Genomic DNA, 25,411 nt, shown 5'->3' on the forward strand with positions numbered 1-25,411 from the left:
CTTTTGTCCTTTTTGGGGATGGCAACTCTGAGGTACATGGGCCTCCACTCTCCTCTACTTCAATACCTGCAGACAAAACTAAGTGATTGCATAGATGTGTCCCTACAATTCCACTTAACACCTTGGGAAGAAATTATAATCAACCTACAGTGGTTCCTAAAGGCCATTCCTACTCTAGTAGAGGGTTGCCAAATATTTTCTGTAAAGTACCTGAGAGTAAATCTTTAAAACTTTGTAGCCATATGGTTTCCGTCCATTGGAGCTTGGGGTTACAGCACGGAAACAACCATCGACAGGACACAAAGACATGACTGGGGCTATGCTTTCATAAAACTTTATTTATAGACAATAAAATTTGAATTTTTTAAAAAGATTTATTTATTTATTTATTAGTTTAGAGAGAGAGAGAGCACACATGGAGTGGGGGAGCAGAGGGAGAGGAAGAGCGAGAATCACAAGCAGACTCCCCTCTGAGCACAGAGCCCAACGCGGGGCTTGATCCCAGGACCCTGAGATCATGACCTCAGCTGAAATCAAGAGTTGGATGCTTAACCAACTGAGTCACCCAGGCCACCCTGAAATTTGAATTTTATGCAGTTTTCTTATGTTACTTAATATTCTTCTATTAATTATTTCAATCATTTAAAAATGTAAAAATCTTTATCTGTTAGTAGGTATATAAAAATAGGCAGTAGACTAGATCTATATAGTTTGCCAACTCTTGTCCTACTATAGTTCTTTTGTTTTGCACATAAGAAAACAGGGCACAAAAAGGGTAAGTGATGTCCTTAAAATCGTATGAATGAATAATTTGTGGTAAAGCCAGTCATTTTGTGCCAAATTCTCTTCAAGATGGTCCATATTGACTATTTATTATTATATTTTTCCTGAATGATAAGTACCGAGCAAAATACTTTTCCTTTACTTTGAGAAAATGAATTTTCCCCAGGATCATTTTGAAATATATCTATATTATTTAAAGACTCAATATAGGAGTGGATGGACTACATATACTTACATGCATCGATTTTTAAGTTGAAATCATTTTTTTACTACAAACGTACCCCGCACCTTAAAAGTGAACCAATCCCAATAATCGCAACTAGTCCATTTTAAAAGACACACATAACAGAAATCAGGTGCAACATAGAGTTTAAAAAATAAAATAGAGAAGGCCTATTATAATTGAAATATTACTCATCAGAAATATTCCAAAAGATGAAAGAACAATCATGAAAATATGTTTAATTCTACTTGAGGCCAAAAAATATTTTGGAAAAAAGTATTTATTTATTCTTCAACATCAAAGGTGCACCCTTGATGGTAGAGGACACCCCCGTCCTTGTGAGTTTAGCATTTTCACGGATAATATTGCGCCGACGAACTGGCTTGCTCTGAAACCTCTCATTAGTAGTGTCAATTTTGGCTTTTACATTCATCGGTGGCACGGTAACTTGAGGTAATCCATTGATATCATACAACCAGTACATGTCCGGTGTCTGAAAACAAAGAGAGGAGAGATTTTACATGAAATATTCAGGGACTGAGAAAGCTATAGGAAAAAGTTTACCAAATTAATATGGTCTCTCTTCTCCATGCAAGGTATGGGAAATGTACAAAACTGAAAGTGTGCCCGTAATAAATAATTAACATGGGAAATAAATTCAAGAAAGCATTTAGCTTTATGAATTAAGAACCACTCACTAAAAAGTCTCTCAAAGTTAGAGGTCTGCCCTGAGGGTGAAATAAGCATCCATCTGATCTGTGTATGTGTGTATATATATATACATAAATATATATAATCCAAATAGAAAATAAATTTGTAAGAAGTCATTCATGTCCTTTATTCCAACACTCTATATGGTAATAAGAATATGTTTATTTTATAAAAATTAAATACTACAGTTCTCATTTCTAGAGTTAACTTTCTTCAAGTTGTAAATAAATACAGTGACTCATTGTGTTTTTGAAAATACTTTAAAGATATAGCTCTGTGTCTTCCACTCTGAATCTCCTTTTGAAAATATAAATTAAAAAGCTTATGTTAAAATAATATAAGAATAAATCAATACCTCCACGTCACTAGTGCCTCTGAGAATCACTGTTGGTTTTACAAAAGAATGTCAAATTGACAATTATACTCCTCAACTACTTATTTAAAGAAATTAAAAAAAAACAACTATTTTTTAAACAGATGAAATTTCCATATTTCAGTAATGTCTTTGTAGTATGAAAAGGTATCAGCCAAAGAACTCACGGAATGAATGCTCAAAGCTATGCTTTAAAGGACACATTCTTATGAATGGAAACAGCCCATTAGCAGATGTGGGCTATGCCGACCCACATCCCTCAGGTATTTCCATTTCATTGCCTGCCCCAGCTTCCAATTGCCAATATCTATACCTCTTGACTCAAGAGTTTTTCAGAAAACAAAACAAAACAAAAAACAACCCCCCCCACAACTCTCTAGCCCCATCAGGTGTAAATATTCTGTAGTGTGTTCCACACTATTTTCCATAGAAATCCCATGGGATTAAATTCCAGATGCCCACTGTGGTAATTGCCTTGAAAAAGCACCCTCTATTGGTTTCCATTCCTTTTCTGTCTCATATCTTGGCTTTCTTGCATCTGTTTCTTGAGATCATGTAGGAAATATGCTACTTGGATTCGAATCCCTATTTCAGGTCTGCTTAAGAGAAAATACAAACCACGATTTATATATATAAATAAAATGCCACTTCTTATAGTTTCATGACAATGATTTATTCCTTTAAAAGCAATGCATTTACAAGCTGGTGCAGCCACTCTGGAAAACAGTATGGAGGTTCCTCAAAAAGTTGAAAATACAGCTACCATATGATCCAGCAATTGCACTACTGGGTATTTACCCCAAAGATACAAAAGTAGGGACCCAAAAGGGTACGTGCACCCCGATGTTTATAGCAGCAATGTCCACAATAGCCAAACTGTGGAAAGAGCCAAGATGTCCATCGACAGATGAATGGATAAAGAAGATGTGGTATATATATACAATGGAATATTATGCAGCCATCAAAAGGAATGAGATCTTGCCATTTGCAACGACATGGATGGAACTGGAGGGTATTATGTTGAGCAAAATAAGTCAAACAGAGAAAGACATGTATCATATGATCTCACTGATATGAGGAATTCTTGATCTCAGGAAACAAACAGGGTTGCTGGAGTGGGGGGTGGGGTGGGAGGGATGGGGTGGCTGGGTGATAGACATTGGGGAGGGTATGTGCTATGGTGAGCGCTGTGAATTGTGTAAGACTGTTGAATCTCAGATCTGTACCTCTGAAACAAATAATGCAATATATGTTAAGAAAAAAAAAAAAGAAGAAGGTAGCGGGAGGGGAAGAATGAAGCGGGGGAAATCGGAGGGGTAGATGAACCACGAGAGACGATGGACTCTGAAAAACAAACTGAGGGTTCTAGAGGGGAGGGGGGTGGGAGGATGGGTTAGCCTGGTGGTGGGTATTGAGGAGGGCACATTCTGCATGGAGCACTGGGTGTTATGCACAAACAATGAATCATGGAACACTTCATCTAAAACTAATGATGTAATGTATGGGGATTAACATAAGAATAAAAAAAAAATAAAAAATAAAAGCAATGCATTTACATGCATATTACTTACATCTGATTATGTCTCTAGTTATAACAGGTCCATAGATATTACTTTTGTACAAGCATTATATGTTTTATCTTGGATAATTCGGATAGCTTTCATATTTTTGTATAAACTATTTAAGATTTATCATGTCCACCATGGAAAGTTGAGTGGACTATTTATTCTCTTTGAATAACATTGCTTTTTGTAACAGTCTGACCAAGTTAACTTAAGTCTCTCAAAGCTAGTGCTATATGCCTTGTTTAATAATAGGGAAAAAGCAGTTTTTAATCATTCTAAATATGGTTTAATTGAAAGGGAACCCATGAAGCTTGCTAATGTAGTTGTTGAAGTTTCTGTAGGTTAATATTTAAAGATTTTTTAAAAATTATTATTTATTTATTTGAGACAGAGAGAATGAGAGAGAGAGAGAGCACATGAGAGGGGGGAGGGTCAGAGGGAGAAGCAGACTCCCTGCCAAGCAGGGAGCCCGATGCGGGACTCGATCCAGGGACTCCAGGATCATGACCCGAGCCGAAGGCAGTCGCTTAACCAACTGAGCCACCCAGGCGCCCCTCTGTAGGTTAATATTTAACTAAACTGTTCTTAAAGATCCTCATTTTTATTTCTAAGTAAAACACAATGAAGGTCATATGTTTCATATATAAGTATTAATTGATTTAATGCTTAAAATCAACAGTTTAAAAAAGATGATAATACCATACACAGCAATTTTTATTTAGATAATGAATTAACTTTTAAAATTCTTCACATTTATCATGTGAGATATCATGGTGTTGTCATTAAGAGCAGGGTTTTAGAATCAGACAATGTTTGAACCGTGATTTCAAAGTCATTGATTTGATATATGCAATAAATTTTATGACTCAAGGGCATTATACTCAGCATAAAAAGCCAATCTCCAAAGGTTACATAGAGTATGATTCCATTTATGTAATATTCTAGAAACTAGAAAATTGTAGAGATAGAGAAAAGGTTAGTGGTTGCCAGGGTAAAGAAGGAGTTACAGTATTAGATGTGACCATAAGGAGTTAGCAGGACAGTTTCCATACTGTTACCAGTTCTCACAGTTGTGTTGGAGGAGTTCTGTATCTCAGTTGTGACTGTAGTTATACAGATCTATACATGGGTTCAAAGTGCCTAGAACCACACACACACACAAATATATGTGAAAAATGCTGAAAATGAAATAAGGTCTCTAGCTTAGTTAACAGTATTTAAATATAGTACTATAGCTCTATAAAATCTCACCATTGGGAAAAGCTGGGAGAAGGATTCACAGGACTCTATGTACTATTTTTGCAACTTCTTGTAAGTTAATACTTTTTTTAAGTTAAAAAATATGAATATGAGATTTATGAGTCAATTGGAAATTTGAACACTAAATGGATATCTGATGTCGTGATATTAAGAAATTATTGTAAATTTTTAGATGTGATAATGGTATCATGGTTACAATTTTGGTCTTTTAGAGATTAATAGGAAATAGTTGAAGAAAATAGGATGTCTGGGATTTTCTTCAAATTAATATGGAATATGGGGAAGGGGGTGGGAATATACTTGAATTGGCCATGATTTGATAAGTGTTCATACTGGAAGATGAATGTATGTAGATTATTCTATTTCTACTCACATTTGGAATTTTCCAAAATAAAAGTAGAATCAACAAAATAGTGATTTCTTAAACACATTACAATCTCAATTTTCCCCACAAAAGCTTTATCAGACTGTACCACTTCAGACTAAATGAAAATTTCACATTTTCATTTGATCCCATATGTCAACTTATTCTCTCACAGAAACCCCTTAATTCTGCTTCCAGTGATTTAACTGTCAAGTCAACATAGGGAAACAGGGCACAGATTTTGTTGGGAAAGCCCCCAACACAGTTAATTTCAGAAATGTTTACTAGGTGAAATAAACATCATTTTCATTTGTAAACCTGTTTTTAAATATGTCATTTAATCCCCTTAGAGTAAGAGTATGTCCTTATTCTTAAGGAGCAGGTACGACATGATCACATTTTAAATCAAGCATCTATATAGCAAAGGGCGATGTGCAGCAAGGCTCCAGAGGTTTTATATTTTTATTACCTGGGTTGTAAGAATTCCCAGAAAGATGAAAAATATAAATAATTTTCTTGAGACATATTCAACATTATTCTTTTCTCTATTCATTAAAACAGTAACAACACATTTTTCTGCCCATGGCACTGCCTAATTAGTGTCTGATTTAGAAGTCTAGTAATCACTGTGGCACCAGTGGTTGTGTCTTGAAACATGACCACACGTCCTTTGTGTCTGTGCTACTGAAACTAGATACTGGCAATAGGCATCTTTTCAGAAATAATTTGAAAGTTCTTTTTAGCCTAAAAGCCATTAGTAAAATACATGTGTGAAATCTGATGGAGAAATTTTGCTTACTGCATAAATTTTCAAAATTGTGTTTACCTTACCTTTTAATAAGATGATCACTTGAGCAGACTTTTATATTAATGGCTCACTACATTGGGTTTTTCTCCATTCAAAATCAGTTTTATCTTCTATTTAATTTTCTTCATTTTCGACTTTAACATTTTGACAGTACCTTATGCCTTAAAGATTTCAAAATCTCTGTCTCAAATCACCTGAAGTCCTTGAATGTGTTATTACAGATAACAATATGTGAATATACAAATCACTTTACAGTCAATATTTATCTCTTCTGCATTTTCTTAATATGGAAGAGAAATAATTTCTTACTTCCCACTGGTGATGATAACTTTTTTGCTATATTCCATATTTACAAGTTCTTTACTGGGCAAAAGAAAATTAAAACAAGACAGAGCAGTTGAAATATGTTGGCTTTTGCAAGGTAATGTTGCTATTCTTTACTTGGGTGAAACCTTTTCTCCTTTCATGCCTTTAGTGACATCAAAGAACTCACCTGTATTGCTAATGTTGCTTTGTATTTCCTACTGTACATTCGGGGTTTAAAACCCACAAGGAGGACAGTTCCTTCACTGTCAAAAGGAGGAAGTTCTCCAACCTGAGGTTTCACAAAAAACTCAGGATCACTGCCAGGTAGGAAGTATGCAGTGAACGGCTCGGGATTTCTAGAACAAAAATATAAATATTAACTTTAAATTTTATCATTACTCTTTGTGAGCACTTGATGGATAGAATTTATATCCTGTTGCATAGGACTACAGTTAAACTTTAATGCTGCCATGCAGCTATGAGCCTAATGCGTGTTACTTTATAAGAGTGAGGAGGCCTTTTAAAAATTACTGAAGTGTCATTCTTCCCAGGGTGACAGAATGGAATCTTAAAGATTTTTAAAATTACGTCTTATGTTTTTAGTGTACAAAGAATAAAATGCTGTCCCTATAAAAATTTGAAGAACTCAATGTCCCATATTAAAATGTAATCATTTGTAAATAAATTCATATCCAAAATGCATGGCTAGAACAGCTATCATGAAGCCTTTGTTTTTATTACTATTCCAATGTGGTTGCTCACTCTCCTTTAGCTTTCCACTTGTTAAGTGAGATGAAAGTACTTTGCACTTTGCAGGTTCATTAAAGATTCTTGAGCCTGAAGATGAGTTGCTATGATCTGAAGTGAACTGAGCAGCATTTAGGATTCAAGTGACCATTTTCATGTCAAGGTTGATTACATTTGAGATGAAGATGGTAAAAGAAGTTGAGGAACTCATTTGGTAGAATAAAACAGGGGAGGAGTACACTGCATGGGAAGTCGTACACGAGGAATTTTAAATCCAAACTTTCTGGGGAGATGCAAGTAGAAGGTAAAGAACAGTTTCCTAGAACAGATCCAACAGTGAATCATAGAAAAGGAGATGGGAGATTCAGGTTGGGACTCAGTGATCCACTCAGCAAATGTATTGAGTATCATCTCAGAGGGTTTGAGAAAGTGGACTATGGATATGGATGGCCTGGATTGGAATCCCAGCTCCATGTAGGTGCATAACTTTAGACAATTTACTTTTTTGTACCTCAGTTTTCATATCTGTTAAATGAATTTAATAACCTCTATAAAGCCATTCGATCAGTACCTGACATGTAGGAAGTGCTCTATAAGGTTTAATCAATATTAATATAATCATTATTATGATTGTTGTTTTAAAACATCTTATTACCAATGCTTATTATCAGGCAATGATGCATGATGCAATAAATTTTAAAAATGTATAAAACAGAATACCCAGGGGTTCTGGTGGAATAGGAAGACCCAGACCCTCTTTTCTCCCAAGGAACAACAATACAAAGACCAATTCCCATTGTGAGAAATTCAGAAACTAGTTAAGAGACGTCTGCCTTCTAGGTGAGCACAAAATCAGCTGTTTTGAAGTCAGGAGGAAAACTTGTGGCATGCTCTCACCACAGTCTGCCCCCCACACCCGTGCAATAGCACATGATTGGGAGGAAAGTCTCAGCTTCCATTTTACCCTGGGGAAGGAAAGAGAAGAGTAGACCAAATATCCAACAATTGGATTTCTGGTTGGAATGTGAAGGGGTGCTGCCTGAGGGACTGGCTTCTGTCTTGCTTGTCTTGAAGTACTGATGGGACCTGACATACTATAGATGCATGGGGGCTTCTAAGAACAAGCTGGGCAGGGTGCTGGTGCTCCGGAGGTCCCAGCAGGTTGATACAGCTCAGAAGCGTCTCCTTAAGTGTGGAAAAAGAAGAGTGGAACATCTGTCAAACTTCCTAGCTTTTCAGTAGGCTGCCCAACATTCTAGTTTATGTCCATCCTGTCTCAGAGAACTGACAGAACTTGGCAAAATCTAGATACCTAAAGGCTACTGAGGAAAAAAATAATAAAAGATCTGGTTGGTGTATTGCTGCTTCAGAGTGCCAGGGTACAGAAGACAGACAGCAAAGAGAGCAAGAGGTTAGGAACTCCTGAAAAATTAGAAACCAGCAAACCCCTGTAATCTTCACACACAAGTTCAGACAGATATACTCACAAAAAAGATCTGAGGTGTCCCCAGGATCTCTAGTTGGTCTGAGTGGTGAAGATCTTTCCCTGCATGAAGCTAGTCTATGAAGACTGAGAGAGGTGGCTTTTTTTTTTTTTTCAAATGTGGGGATATCAACACAAAGTTACAAAGAACATGAAGACAGGAAAGAATTATTCAATTAAAGGAACAAAAGAAATCTCTAGAAACACATCATAAAGAAATGAAAGTAGAGGAATTACTGATCAATTATTAAAAAAACTGTCACGAAGATGCTCAACACTATCAGGAAAATAATGCATGAACAAAACAAAGAGAAAATATTAAAAAGGCCAAACAAATTTTAGAGCTGAAGAATAACTGAACTGAAAAACTCACTAGAGTGTTTCAACAATGGATTTGATCAAGCAGAAGTAATCAGGGAACCCAAAGATAAGTCATTTGAAATCATCCAGTTAGAGGAGCAAAAGGAAAAAGAAATGAAACAGAGTAAAGAAAATCTAAAGGACTTATACAGCAACGTCAAGTTGCCAATATACACATAATGAGTCTCAAAAGAAGGGAGAAATAGGGGCAGAAAACTTACTTAAAGAAATAACGGCCAGGAGGGGGGAAAGATGGCAGAGGAGCAGGGGACCCTATTTCAACTGGTCCCCGGAATTGAGTTGGATATCTACCAGACCACTCTGAGCACCCACGAAACCAGCCTGAGATGTAAGAAGATCTAGGTACGAAGCGGGGAGCCGTGATTCCGCGGGCAGATATCAGAGGATAAACAGCAGCGGGAGGGTGCCTGACCGTGGGGATCCTACACCACCGGTGAGTGATAGCCTCGCATGCTGGGGACGGGCACAGACTCGCAGACCAGTAGTGGCAGGGAAAGGACTTTAGGGCAGCCCCTGGGGCGGAAACCTGGAGCGCCATGCAAACTGAGAGTGGCTGGCGGTTTTAGAAGCACAAAGGGCAGAGACATGCCCCGACCTGGAGGCAGGACTGGGAGAGCTGTGGAGGGGTGCACAACCCAGGCCGCTGCAGTTTATAGCAGCACGGATAGAAACGGAGAGAGTGTGGCCTGGAGAGCTCACTGAAGAACAGACTGAGATCTCTCTGCTCTGAGGCAGAGGGTTGGAAGCGGTCTCTTCTGCTCTGACTCACGGAAGAGACACAGAAAGCTGCCAGGGAAAGCCGCCAGAGAACAAAAGCCCAAAAAACTGATTCCTGCTGAGCCCATCCCCCACAACAGGGGGGCAGGGCAATATCACCCAAACAGGGTTGCCTGAGTAACAGTGCGGCAGGCCCCTCCTGCAGAAGACAGGCTGGGAAAACAAGAGGCCAGCAACCCTAAGGTCCCAAGAAAACAGGTGCATCTTGCTTGGGTTCTGGTCAATAATTTGGACTCTATACATTCCCTCAAACACCCATCCACAGAATGACTAGGAGGAGGAACACCCAAAATAGAAAAGACTCAGAGATTATGACTTATGTTGCAGATTTACAAATGGATGCAGATATAACCAAGAAGTCGGAGATGGAATTCAGGCTAGCAATTGTGAAGACAATGGCTAGAATGGAGAAATCAATTAATGGCAACATAGAGTCTCTAAGGGCAGAAATAAAAGGTGAATTGGCAGAACTTAAAAATGCTATCAATGAGATCCAATCCAATCTAGATAATCTAACAGCGAGGGTAACTGAGGCAGAAGAGCGAATAAGCGACCTGGAAGACAATATAATAGATAAAAAGGGCAAAGAGGAGGCCAGGGAAAAACAACTCAGAATCCATGAAAATAGAATCAGAGAAATAAGTGATACCATGAAGCGTTCCAACGTCAGAATCATTGGAATCCCAGAGGGAGTGGAGGGAGAGAGAGGACGAGAAGATATATTTGAGCAATCGTAGCTGAGAACGTCCCTAATCTGGGGAATGAAACAAACATTCGAGTCCTAGAGGCAGAGAGGACCCCTCCTAAGATCAAGGAAAACAGGCCAACACCCCAGCATGTAATAGTAAAACTTGCAAATCTTAGAACCAAGGAAACCATCTTAAGGGCAGTTAGGGGGAAGAGAGTCCTTATGTACAGAGGGAGGAACATCAGAATAATGTCAGACCTATCCACAGAGACCTGGCAAGCCAGAAAGGCCTGGCAAGACATATTCAGGGTACGAAATGAGAAGAACATGCAGTGAAGAATACTTTATCCGGCAAGTCTGTCATTTAGAATGGATGGAGAGATGCAGAGCTTCCACGACCGGCAGAAACTGAAAGAATATGTGACCACTAAGCCGGCCCTGCAAGAAATATTAAGGGGGGTTCTATAAAAGGAGAAAGACCCCAAGAGTGATCTACAACAGAAATTTACAGGGACAATCTATAAAAACAACGTCTTCACAGGCAACATGATGACAATTAATTCATACCTTTCAATAATCACTCTCCACGTGAATGGCCTAAACGCTCCCATAAAACAGCACAGGGTTGCAGACTGGATAAAAAGACAGGACCTATCCATATGCTGTCTACAAGAGACTCATTTTGAACCTAAAGATACATCCAGACTGAAAGTGAAGGGATGGAGATCCAACTTCCATGGCAGTGGACCTCAAAAGAGAGCTGGGGTAGCAATTCTTGTATCAGACAAATTAGATTTTAAACTAAAGTCTGTAATTAGAGACACAGAGGGACACTATATCATTCTTAAAGGGTCTATCCAACAAGAAGATCTAACAATTATAAATATCTACGCCCCCAACATGGGAGCAGCCATCTACATAAGCCAACTTTTAACCAAAATAAAGAGTCATATTGATAACAATACGTTAATTGTAGGGGACCTCAATACTCCACTCTCAGCAATGGACAGATCACCTAAGCAGAAAATCAACAAGGAAACAAGAGCTTTGAATGATACATTGGACCAGATGGACCTCATAGATATTTACAGAACATTCCACCCTAAAACAACAGAATACTCATTCTTCTCGAGTGCACATGGATCTTTCTCCAGAATAGACCATATACTGGGTCACAAATCAAGTCTCAACCAATACCAAAAGATTGAGATTATTCCCTGCATATTCTCAGACCACAGTGCTCTAAAACTGGAACTCAATCACAAGAAAAAATTTGGCAGAAATTCAAACACTTGGAAACTAAAGACCACTCTGCTCAAGAATGTTTGGGTCAACCAGGAAATCAAAGAAGAACTTAAACAATTCATGGAAATCAATGAGAACGAAAACACATCGGTCCAAAACCTATGGGATACTGCAAAGGCGGTCCTAAGGGGGAAATACATAGCCATCCAAGCCTCACTCAAAAAAACAGAAAAATCCTGAATTCACCTACTAACTCTACATCTTAAAGAACTAGAGAAAAAGCAACAAACGATGCCTAAGCCATGCACTAGAAGAGAAATAATTAAAATTAGAGCAGAGATCAATGAATTAGAAACCAGAAACACAGTAGACCAGAACAACGAAACTAGAAGTTGGTTCTTTGAAAGAATTAATAAGATCGATAAACCACTGGCCAGACTTACCCAAAAGAAAAGAAAAAGGACCCAAATTAATAAAATTATGAATGAAAGGGGAGAGATCATGACTAACACCAAGGAAATAGAAACAATTCTTAGAAATTATTATCAACAACTATATGCCAAGAAACTGAGCAATCTGGATGAAATAGAGGCCTTCCTGGAAACCTATAAGCTGCCAAGACTGAAACAGGAAGAAATTGACAACCTGAATAGGCCAATAACCAGTAACAAGATTGAAGCAGTGATCAAAAACCTCCCAAAAAACAAGAGTCCAGGGCCTGATGGATTCCCTGGGGAATTCTACCAAACATTCAAAGAAGAAATAATACCTATTCTCCTGAAGCTGTTTCAAAAAATAGAAACGGAAGGAAAACTTCCCAACTCATTCTATGAGGCCAGCATTACCTTAATCCCCAAACCAGGCAAAGACCCCATCAAAAGGGAGAATTTCAGACCGATATTCCTGATTAATATGGATTCCAAAATCCTCAACAAAATCCTAGCTAATAGGATCCAACCATACATTAAAAGGATCATTCATCACGACTAAGTGGGATTTATCCCCAGGATGCAAGGGTGGTTCAACATTCGCCAATCAATGTGATAGAACACATTAATAAGAGGAGGGAGAAGAACCATATGGTCCTCTTAATTGATGCAGAAAAAGCATTTGACAAAATATAGCATCCTTTCCTAATTTTTTTTTAAAGATTTATTTATTTATTTATTTGACAGAGAGAGACACAGCGAGAGAGGGAACACAAGCAAGGGGAATCGGAGAGGGAGAAGCAGGCTTCCCGCCGAGCAGGGAGCCTGATGCGGGGCTCGATCCCAGGACCCTGGGATCATGACCTGAGCCGAAGGCAGACACTTAATGACTGAGCCACCCAGGCGCCCCGCATCCTTTCCTAATTAAAACTCTTCAGAGTATAGGGATAGAGGGAACATTCCTCAAGTTCATAAAATCCATCTATGAAAAACCCACAGCGAATATCATCCTCAATGGGGAAAAGATGAGAGCCTTTCCCTTAAGATCAGGAACACGTCAAGGGTGCCCACTCTCACCACTATTGTTCAACATAGTACTAAAAATCCTAGCAATAGCAATCAGACAACAAAAAGAAATAAAAGGTATTCAAATTGGCAAGGAAGAAGTCAAACTCTCTCTTTTCACAGACGACATGATACTTTATGTGGAAACCCAAAAGACTCCACCCCCAAATTACTAGAACTCATCCAGCAATTCAGTAATGTGGCAGGATACAAAATCAATGCACAGAAATCAGTTGCTTTCTTATACACTAACAACGCAACTGTAGAAAGAGAAATTAGAGAAACGATTCCATTTACAATAGCACCAAAAACCATAAGATACCTTGGAATAAACCTAACTAAAGAGGTAAAGGATCTATACTCTAGGAACTACAAAACACTCATGAAAGAAACTGAAGAAGACACATAAAGATGGAAAAACATTCCATGCTCATGGATCGGAAGAATAAACATTGTTAAATTGTCTATGCTACCCAGAGCAATCTATACCTTCAATGCCATCTCGATCAAAATTCCAATGACATTTTTCAAAGTGCTTGTGGAACAAACAATCCTAAAATTTGTATGGAATCAGAAAAGACCCCGAATCGCCAAGGAAATGTTAAAAAAGAAAAACAAAGCTGGGGGCATCACATTGCCCGATTTCAAGCTATATTACAAAGCTGTGATCACCAAGACAGCATGGTACTGGCACAAAAACAGACATATAGACCAATGGAACAGAATAGAGAACCCAGATATGGACCCTCAACTCTATGGTCAAATAATCTTTGACAAAGCAGGAAAAAACATGCAATGGAAAAAAGACAGTCTCTTCAATAAATGGTGCTGGGAAAATTGGACAGCCACATGCAGAAGAATGAAACTCGACCATTCTCTAACACCATTCACAAAGAGAAACTCAAAGTGGATGAAAGACCTCAATGTGAGACAGGAATCCATCAAAATCCTAGAGGAGAGCATAGGCAGTAACCTCTTTGACATCGCCCACAGCAACTTCTTTCAAGATACATCTCCAAAAGCTAGTGAAACAAAAGCAAAAAGGAACTTTTGGGACTTCATCAAGATAAAAAGCTTCTGCACAGCAAAGGAAACAGTCAACAAAACAAAGAGGCAACCCACAGAATGGGAGAAGATATTTGCAAATGACACTACAGATAAAGGGCTGGTATCCAAGATCTATAAAGAACTTCTCAAACTCAACACCCAAAAAACAAATAATCAAGTCAAAAAGTGGGCAGAAGAGATGAACAGACACTTCTCTGAAGAAGACATACAAATGGCTAACAGACACATGAAAAAATGTTCATCATCATTAGCCATCAGGGAAATTCACATCAAAACCACATTGAGATACCACCTTACACCAGTTAGAATGGCAACAATGGACAGGGAAAGAAACAACAAATGTTGGAGAGGTTGTGGAGAAAGGGGAACCCTCTTACACTGTTGGTGGGAATGCAAGTTGGTACAGCCACTTTGGAAAACAGTGTGGAGGTGCCTCAAACAGTTAAAAATAGAGCTACCCTATGACCCAGCAATTGCACTCCTGGGTATTTACCCCAAAGACACAGATGTAGTGAAAAGAAGGGCCATATGCACCCCAATGTTCTTAGGAGCAATGTCCACAATAGCCAAACTGTGGAAAGAGCCGAGATGCCCTTCAACAGATGAATGGATAAAGAAGATGTGGTCCATATATACAATGGAATATTACTCAGCCACCAGAGAGGATGAATACCCAACTTTTACATCAACATGGATGGGACTGGAGGAGATTATGCTAAGTGAAACAAGTCAAGCAGAGAAAGTCAATTATCATATGGTTTCACTTATTTGTGGAACATAAGGAATAGCATGGAGGATATTAGGAGAAGGAAGGGAAAAATGGTGGGGGGGAATTAGAGGGAGAGATGAACCATGAGAGACTATGGACTCTGAGAAACAAACAGGGTTTTAGAGGGGAGGGGGGAGGGGGGATTGGTTAGCCCGGTGATGGGTATTAAGGATGGCACGTACTGCATGGAGCATTGGGTGTTATACGAAAACAATGGATCGTGGATCACCACATCAAAAACCAATGGTGTACTGTATGGTGACTATCTTAACAATAAAATTTAAAAAAAGAAAAAAGAAAGAATGGCCAGAAAATTCCCAAATCCGAGGAAGGAAAGAGACATACAGATTTGTGAAGTCCAACATATTCCAAATAGGATGAAACTAAAGAACTCCACAATGAGACACATAATCAAAATGTCAACAATTAAAGACAAAAAGAGAATTTTGAAAGCAGCAAGAAAAAAGTGACTCCTCATATACAAGGCCACCCTTGTAAGACCATTAGTAGATTCCTCATAGAAACCTTGCAAGCCTGAAGTGAGTGGAATAGTATGTTTGAAGTGCTAAAAATAAACTGTCAACCAAAAATACTGTATCTAGCAAAATTGTCCTTCACAAATGAAGAAGATAAAGACTTTCCCTGATAAACAAAAGCTGAGGGAGTTAATCACCATTAGACCTGTCTTACAAGACATACTAAAGGGAGTCCTTCGAATTGAAATGAAAAGACGTTAGACAGCAACACAAAAGTATTTGAAAGTAAAAGCTCACTGGTAAAGGTAAATATACAGAAAAACACACAACACTGAATACTGTAATGGGGGTACATGAATCATTTCTTAATTGTGGCATAAAAGTTAAAAGATAAAAGTATAAAAAATAACTAAAATTATAAAATGTATTAATGGATACATGATATAAAAATATGTAATCTGTACATCACTAACAAAATACAGAGATTTTGTATGCAATTAAAGTTGTTATCAGCTTAAAATAGATTATTAAGCCTATAAGTTATTTTATGTAAGCCCCATAGTAACCACAAACACCTACAGAAGATACCAAAAAGAAAATGAGAAGGAAATCAAAGTGTTTCACTACAAAAAAACATCAATACTACACAAAGGAAGACAACAAGAAAGGAAAAGATGGACAAAAGAGCTATAAGACATACAAAAAACAACAAAATGGCAACAGTAAGTCCTTCCCTATCAATAATTATTTCAAATATAAAACAATCAGACTCCCAGTCACAAGACACAGTAGCTGATTGGATAAAAAACAAGAACCAAGTGTATGCTGTCTACAAGAGACTAAATTTTTTAAATTTAAATTCAGTTAATTAACATATAGTGTATTGGGGCGCCTGGGTGGCTCAGATGGTTGGGCGTCTGCCTTCGGCCCAGGTCATGATCCTAGGGTCCTGGGATTGAGTCCTGCGTCGGGCTCCCTGCTAGGTGGGGAGCCTGCTTCTCCCTCTGCCTCTGCCTCTCTCTCTCTCTGACTCTCATGAATAAATAAAAAAAAAAATTAACATACAGTGTATTATTAGTTTCAGAGGTAGAGTTCAGTGGTTCAGTCTTATATAATACCCAGTGCTCATTACATCACGTGCCCTCCTTAATGTCCATTACCCAGTTACTCCATTCCCCCACCCCCCTCCCCTCCAGCAACCCTCAGTTTGTTTTCTGTGATTAAGAGTCTCTTATGGTTTGTCTCCCTCTCTGATTTCGTCTTGTTTCATTTTTCCCTCCCTTCCCCTATGATCCTGTTTTGTTTCTTAAATTCCACATATCAGTGAGATCATATGATAACTGTCTTTCTCTGATTAACTTATTTCTCTTAGCATAATACCCTCTAGTTCCATCCACGTTATTGCAAATGGCAAGATTTCATTTTTTGATGGCTGAGTAATATTCCAATGTATATATCTATACCACATCTTCTTTATCCATTCATCTGTCAATGGACATCTGGGCTCCTCCCATAGTTTGGCTATTGTGGACATTGCTGCTATAAACACTGGGTAGAGGTGCCCCTTCGGTTTGTATCTTTGGGGCAAATAGCTAGTAGTGCAACTGCTGGGTCAAAAGGTAGCTGTATTATCAACTTTTTGAGGAACCTCCATACTGTTTTCCAGACTGGCTGCACCAGCTTGCATTCTCACCAACAGTGTAAGAGGGTTCCCCTTTCTCCACATCCTCACCAACATTTGTTGTTTCCTGTCTTGTTAATTTCAGCCATTCTGACTGGTGTGAGGTGGTATCTCATTGTGGTTTTGATTTGGATTTCCCTGATGCCGAGTGATGTGGAGCATTTTTTCATGTGTCTGTTGGCCATGTGTATGTCTTCTTTGGAGAAATGTCTGTTCATGTCTTCTGCCCATTTCTTCAGTGGATTATTTGTTTTTTGGGTGTTGAGTTTGATAAGTTCTTTATAGATTTTGGATACTAGCCCTTTATCTGATAAGACATTTGCAAATATCTTCTCCCATTCTGTTGGTTGTCTTTTGGTTTTGTCAGCTGTTTCCTTGTTGTGCAAAAGATACATATCTTGATGAAGTTCCAATAGTTCATTTTTGCCTTTGTTTCCCTTGCCTTGGAGATATGTCTAGCAAGAAGTTGCTGTGGCTGAGGTCGAAGAGGTTGCTGCCTGTGTTCTCCTTTAGGATTTTGATGGATTCCTGTCTCACATTAAGGTCTTCCATCCATTTTGAGTTTATCTTTGTGTATGGTGTAAGAGAATGGTCCAGTTTCATTCTTCTTTATGTTGTCCAATTTTCCTAACACCCTTTATTGAAGAGACTGTCTTTTTTCCATTGGATATTCTTTCCTGCATTGTCGGAGATTAGTGGACCATAGAGTTGAGGATCCATTTCTGGGTTCTCTATTCTGTTCCACTGATCTATGTGTCTGTTTTTGTGCCAGTACCATATTGTCTTGATGATTATAGCTTTGTAATAGAGCTTGAAGTCCAGGATTGTGATGCCACCAGCTTTGGTTTTCTTTTTCAACATTCCTTTGGCTATTCGGGGTCTTTTCTTGTTCCATACAAATTTTAGGATTATTTGTTTCAGCTCTGTGAAAAAAGTTGGTGGTTTTTTGATAGAAATTGCACTAAATGTATAGATTGCTATAGGTAGCATAGAAATTTTAACAATATTTGTTCTTCTAATCCATGAGCATGGAAGGTTTTTCCATTTCTTTGTGAAGAGATTAACTTTAGATTTAAAGATACACATAGGCTGAAAGTTAAAGGAAGGAAAGAGATATTCCATGAAATGCTAAACAAAAGAGCATGGATAGCCTTACTTATATTAGACAAAGTAGACTAATAACAATCTGTAACAGGAGACAAAGAAGGCCATTATATAATGATAAAGGATCAATTTACTATATATATATAGCACCTAAATGTATGTACCAAAGATTGACAGAATTAAGGGAGAAATAGACAGCAATAGAATAATAAATAGTAGCAGATTTTAATACTCTGCTTTCATTAATAGATAGAAAACTCAGACAGAGGATCAATAAGAAAAAAGAAGACTGGAACAATAGACTGGAACTATAGACCAAATGGATCTCATAGATGTATACAAAACATTCCACTCAACAGCAACAGCAATTACATTTTTCTTAGGTGCACATGGAACAATATCTAGGATGGATTGGAGGTTAGGTCACAAATCAAGTCTGAATAAGCTTAAAGACTGAAATCATACCAGCTGTCTTTTCCCACCACAATGGAATAAAACTAGATACCAATAGCAGAAGGAAACCTGGGAAATAAATAAATATGTGGAAATTAAACAACAAACTCTTGAATAACCAATAAATCAAAGAAGAAATTAAAGAGATATTAGAAAATACTTGAGACAAACAAAAATGAAAACACAACATACCAAAGCTTATAGAATGCAGCAAAAGTAGTACTTAGAGGGAATTTTATAGTGATAAAAGCCTACATTAAAAAAGAAGATCTCAAATAAACAACCTAATTCTACACCTCAATAAAATAGGAAAAAAAAGAACAAATTCAACCCAAAGTTATCAGAAAGAAGGAAATAATGAAGATGAGAGCAGAAATAAATACAGAATTAAAAAAAATCAACTAAGAGTCAAACTAAGAGTGGGTTTTTTGAAAAGACCAACAAAATTGACATTGAGCTAAACAAAAAAAAGAGAGAAGACTCAAATAAATAAAATCATAAATGAAAAAGGGGATGTTATAACTGATGCCCCAGAAATAAAAACAATCATAAGAGACTGCTATGAACAATTATACACAAAAAAATTATACAACCTAGAAGAAATGAATAAATTCCTAGAAAAATGCAATCTACTAAGACTGAATCATGAAGAAATAAAAACTCTGAATGGACCTATAAATATTAAGGAGATTGAATCAGGAATCAAAATCCTCCCAACAAAGAAAAGTCCAGGACCAGATGGTGAATTCTACCAAATATTTACAGAAGAATTAACAGCAACCTATCTCAAACTCTTCCAAAATATTGTAGAGCAGGGAATACTTCCAAATTTAATTTATTTATATCAATATTATCCTGATACCAAAGCCAGAAAAAGACAAAAGAAAACTACAGGCCAATATCCCTGATGAATATAGATGCAAAAATCCTCAACAAATACTACCAAATGGAATTCAACTGCACATTAATAGGATCATATACCATATACACATAGGATGTAAGGAAGGTTCAACATAAGAAAGTCAATCAATATGATATACCACTTCCACAGAATGAAAGATGAAAAATACATAATAATCTCAATTTATGCAGGAAAAACATTTGACAAAATTCAACACCCTTCTATGACAAAATCTAGGAATAGAACGAAATTACTTCAACATAATAAAGGCCACATATGAAAAAGTCACAGCTAACATCATACTCAACACTGAAAAGCCGAAGCTTTTCCTCTAAGACCACTATCTCTGTTAGCAGATGGCATAGCAGATACATGACATTCTTACATGTAGAATGATTACACAAAAAACCTGTTAGACTAATAAGTGAATTCAGTAAAACTTCAGGATATAAAGTCAACATACAAAAATCAGTTGCATTTTTATACAATAGCAATGAACTATTTGTAAAAGAAATTTAAAAAACTATCCTATTTAAAATAGCATGAAAAAGAATAAAATACTTAGAAATAAATTTAACCAAGGAGTTTAAAGATCTATACACTGAAAACCATAAGACAATGATGAAAGAAATTGAAGAAGATAATAAATGGAAAGATATCCCCATGTTCATGGACAGGAACAATTAATATTGTTAAAATGTCCATAGTACCCAAAGCAATCAACAGAATCAATGCAATCCTCATCAAAATCCCAATGGCATTTGTTAAAGAAATAGGAAAAAAATCATAAAATTCATATTTAATGTCTAAGGATCCTGAATGGCTTAAAAAAAAAGGGGGGGGGTAGTTTCATCAATAAATGTGGCTGGAAGAACTGGATAACCACATGCAGAAGAATGAAACTGGATCCCTATCTTACACCACACACAAACCAAAATGGTTTAGAGATATAAATATCAGACCCAAATCCCATAAAAACATGTAAAAACCCCAGAAGAAAACACAGGGAAAAAGCTCCTTGTCTTGGAAATGATATTTTGGACATGACCTCAAAAGCAGTGGCAAAAAAGCAAAAATAAAGAAGTGGGACTACACCAAAAGAAAAAATTTCTGCACAGCAAAGGACAAAATCAACAAAATAAAAAGGCAACCTATGGAATTGAAGAAAATATTTGTAGACTGTATATCTGATAGGGGGCTAATATATAAGGAACTAATGCAAGTCAATAGCAAAAATACTCAAATAACCCTATTTAAAAAATTGGCAAAGGACCTAAATAGGTATTTTTGCAAAGAAGACATAAAAATGGCCAACAAATATATGAAAAGATGTTCAGCATCACGAATCATCAGAGAAATGCAAATCAACACCACAATGAGATATCACTTCACCCCTGTTAAAATGGCTATTACCAAGAAGTAAAAAAATAAGTGTTGGCACGCATGTGGAGAGAAGGGAACTCTTGAATGCTGTTGGAGGGATTTAAAATTGGCACAGCCATTACAGAAAATAATATGAATTTTCCTCAAAAAAGTAAAATTGAATTATCATATGATCCAGCAATCCCACTTCTGGGTATATATCTAAAGGAAATGAAATCAGTATCTCAAAGATAAATCTGTATTCCCATGTTTATTGTAGCATTAATCACAATAGCCAAGATACAGAAATAACGTGTGTCCGTCAACAGATGAGTGGATAAAGGAAATGTAGTATATATACAAAATGGAATATTGTTAAGCCATAAAAAAAAAATTAAAACTTGCAACAACATAGATGAACCTGAAGGACATTATGCTAATTAAAATAAACCAGACACAGAAAAAGCAATTTTCCATGATCTCACTTATAAGTGGAATCTAAAAGAAGTAGAACTCATAAAAGCAGAGAGTAGAACAGTGATTGCCAGGGGCTGGGGATTAGAGGAAATGGGAGGATTTTGGTCAAAGGGTACAAACTTTCGTTTTAAGATAAATAAGTTCTGAAGATTTAATGTACAGCATGGAGACAATAGTTAATAATAATGTATTGTATACTTGAAATTTGCTAAAATAGTGTATCATTAGTGTTTTCACCACACACAAAAAAGGTAGCTATGTGAGGTGTTCGATAGGCTAATTACCGTGATTGGGAGTATCATTTCACAATACATATATATATCAAATTGTTGAGTTGTACACCTTAAATATATACCAATTCTGTGTTTCTCCGAACTCTTTAGAACACTTTGCATCCCTAAATCATCATGCCTAAAATCCCTCAACAAACTATGGTCTTTTTTTTTTTAAGATTTTATTTTATTTATTTGAGAGAGAGAGTGTGAGAGAAAGCATGAGTGGAGGTGAGGGGCAGAGGGAGAGGGAGAAGCAGACTTCTCACTGAGCAGGGAGCCCTACGTGGGGCTCAATCCCAGGACCCTGAGATCATGACCTGAGCCAAAGGCAGACGTTTAATTGACTGAGCCACCCAGGCACCCCAAACTATGGTTCCTTTAAGTAATGAAAATATAAAGTTTCCTGGCCTCTTCTCTTCCCTCCTCTCCGAGACTCTTATGTTTTAGAGATTTTTTTTTAAAGATTTTATTTATTTATTTTTGTGTGTGCACGAGAGAGAGAGAGAGAGAGAGAGCGCATGAGAGCAAGCGCACAGGAGCGGTGGGGGAGGGGCAGAGGGAGAAGCAGACTCCCCGTTGAGCAGGAAGTCCAATGCTAGACTCAATCCCAAGACTCTGGGATCATGACCTGAACTGAAGGCAGATGCTTACTGAAGGCAGATGCTTAACCGACTGAGCCACCCAGGCACCCTAGAGATCACTTAATTTAGGAAACAGAATAGCTACCACTTAATGGCTTGCCATGCAGTTTTTTTTCCTCCTCCTTTCCCCTCCCTGAATGCTCAGCAAACAAACAAACAAACAAAAAAATGGGTAGTCATTAGGGTATAGAATAATTTATCTTCAGAACTTATTTTACTCTTGATCACTGAAAAAAAAGGGAGATGTTGAGTTCCACCTAGAGGTGGAAAGTGAACGGGATATATTCAGTAGCTTATTTATATCATTGAGTCATCTAAAATGAATTATTTTTCCTTTTTAAAGATTTATCTATTTATTTGAGAGAGAGAGCATGAGTGAGTGAGAGGAGGGGAGGGGCAGAGGGAGAGGGAGAGAGAGACTCTAGCAGACTCTGCCCTGAGTGCAGAGCCCCACATGGGGCTCTATCTCACAACTCCGAGATCATGACCCTGAGAGATCACGACCTGAGCCAAAACCAAGAGTCAGACGCTCAACTGACTGAGTCACCCAGGCACCCCTAAAATAAATTTAAAGACAGACTTGGTATGGGGGTGCCTGGGTGGCACAATCGGTTAAGTGCCTGACTCTTGATTTCAGCTCAGGTTGTGATCTTGGGGTCCTGGGATCGATCCTTGTGTTGTGGGGGGAGGTTCTACACTGAGCAGGGAGTCTGCTTGAGGACTCTTTCTCTCTCTCTCTCTCAAACAAATAAATTAATTAAAAAAAAAAAAGATAGACATGGTAAAGGATAGTTTTCAACTGCCCTAGAAAATTGATTTATGAAGAGAAAATAAATACACCCCCTTCTGCTGCTTGGTATGTTGCCCAGCATGATCTGAGCCTTGCCACTCAAAAAGAATTCCTGCTGGTGAAAATATCCAGGAGGAATCTGGAGAGAGTTTATTGACTTAGAAGTGGCTTAAAATACTCAAGTAAGTAGATTCCACCATAGCGTGCTTACACATTCTTTAATACTTTTGCAACTGAAATGTGGGGCCTGTGTTCCCTTTCATAAATCCAAGCCAACACAGTGACTCTTTTGTAACCAACAGAAGGTGGCTGAAGGGATGCTGTATAACAGAAGGTCTATGTCAGAAAATGCCATGCAGTTCTTTTCGAATACACACTGTGAGGAACAAGTCACCATGTACAAAATTGAACTACTTGAGACACACATGATATAGAGACTACATGTAGGAACTATTGCCAATAAGAGCTGCACTATTAGCCAACAACTAGAATTAACTGCCAATTTTAAGAGTTAACTGTTTTGATCAGCTAACTCAATCACGCCTTCAGATGACTGTGGACATGGCCAACATGGAATTGCAACCTCATGAGGGAGACTCAATCATTAAAATGTATCAAAAATGCACCCAAAACCTGCACATTAAATGTGCTTAATGAGGATAATTCTATTTTCTGTTGAATCTTAAAAAAAAAAAATCCTCCTGTGTCAATAATATACCGGGTGCATTATTACATCCTCAGAACCAAAACTGAACAAAGTTAAAATCTATACTTCAGAAAATATCCTGTGGCATTTTTGGATATTTGAGTAATTTTAATTCACTTTCTCAATAGAAGAGGGCTATTAGAGTTCAGGACATAAGAATCAAATTTTTTTTTCACATTTTGAGTGCATTTGACATATATGACTATATATCCTAAAATTTCTGATAAATGTAATCATCCACTAGGAAAATGTTTACTGAAATCTATAGAAGTATAGTTATATTTAAGATTTCTGTTGAGACTCTCTTTGAACTTAGTGCTTGCAGAAATACAGCAAAATAAAAGATATTAGCTGCTTTTTACTTTAAATAAAACACCTGAAAGAATATTTGTAATATTAATTTAAAATGAACTCAGAAATTTTGGGGTAGAGTGTTTTGGGTTTTCCACATAAAGTATCATATCATCTGCAAAGATTGAGAGTTTGACTTCTCTGCCGATTCGGATGCCTTTTATTTCTTTTTGTTGTCTGACTGCTGTGGCTAGGACTTCTAGTACTATGTTGAAGAGCAGCAGATTCCTGCCGTGTTCCTGACCTTAAAAGACTCCACCCCAAAACTACTAGAACTCATACAGGAATTCAGGAAAGTGGCAGGATATAAAATCAATGCACAAAAATCAGTGGCATTCCTATACACCAACAAGACAGAACAAAGAGAAATTAAGGAGTTAATCCCATGTACAATTGCACCCAAAACCATAAGATACCTAGGAATAAATCTAACCAAAGAGGCAAAGAATCTGTACTCAGAAAACTATAGGTATTAAAGAGGGCATGTACTGAATGGAACACTGGGTGTTATACGCAAACAATGAATCATGGAACACTACATCAAAAACTAATGATGTAATGTATGGTGATTAACATAACATAATAAAAAAAATGCTTTTTAAAAATTAAAAAAAAAGAAAACTATAAAATACTCATGAAGCAAATTGAGGAAGACACAAAGAAATAGAAAAACATTCCATGCTCATGGATTGGAAGAACAAATATTGTGAAGATGTCAATGCTACCTAGAGCAATCTACACATTTAATGCAATCCCTATCAAAATACCATCCACTGTTTTCAAAGAAATGGAACAAATAATCCTAAAATTTGTATGGAACCAGAAAAGACCCCGCATAGCCAGAGGAATGTTGAAAAAGAAAAGCAAAGCTGGTGGCATCACAATTCCAGACTTCCAGCTCTATTACAAAGCTGTCATCATCAAGACAGTATGGTACTGGCACAAAAACAGACACATAGATCAATGGAACAGAAGAGAGAACCCAGAAACGGACCCTCAACTCTATGGTCAACTCATCTTCGACAAAGCAGGAAAGAATGTCCAATGGAAAAAAGACAGTCTCTTCAACAAATGGTGTTGGGAAAATTGGACAGCCACATGCAGAAGAATGAAACTGGACCATTTCCTTACACCACACACAAAAATAGAC

The 25,411-nt window shown here is 37.4% G+C and overlaps 1 protein-coding gene across 1 annotated transcript in view; it reads right to left on the minus strand.

Moving 5' to 3' along the window:
* Window positions 1-1,286: 1,286 nt before the first annotated feature.
* The window catches only part of CFAP47 (cilia and flagella associated protein 47), a 506,331-nt gene continuing 482,206 nt past the window's right edge, over window positions 1,287-25,411 (minus strand). Inside the window, exons 64-65 of the mRNA XM_021681266.1 lie at window positions 6,581-6,749; window positions 1,287-1,499 (exon numbers count right to left, since the gene is read on the minus strand). Coding sequence (XP_021536941.1) covers window positions 1,287-1,499; window positions 6,581-6,749 — 382 coding nt within the window. The remainder of the gene's footprint in view (window positions 1,500-6,580; window positions 6,750-25,411) is intronic.

This window comes from Neomonachus schauinslandi, chromosome X (genome assembly GCF_002201575.2).
Source record: "Neomonachus schauinslandi chromosome X, ASM220157v2, whole genome shotgun sequence".
NCBI classification, from domain to species: Eukaryota; Metazoa; Chordata; class Mammalia; order Carnivora; family Phocidae; genus Neomonachus; species Neomonachus schauinslandi.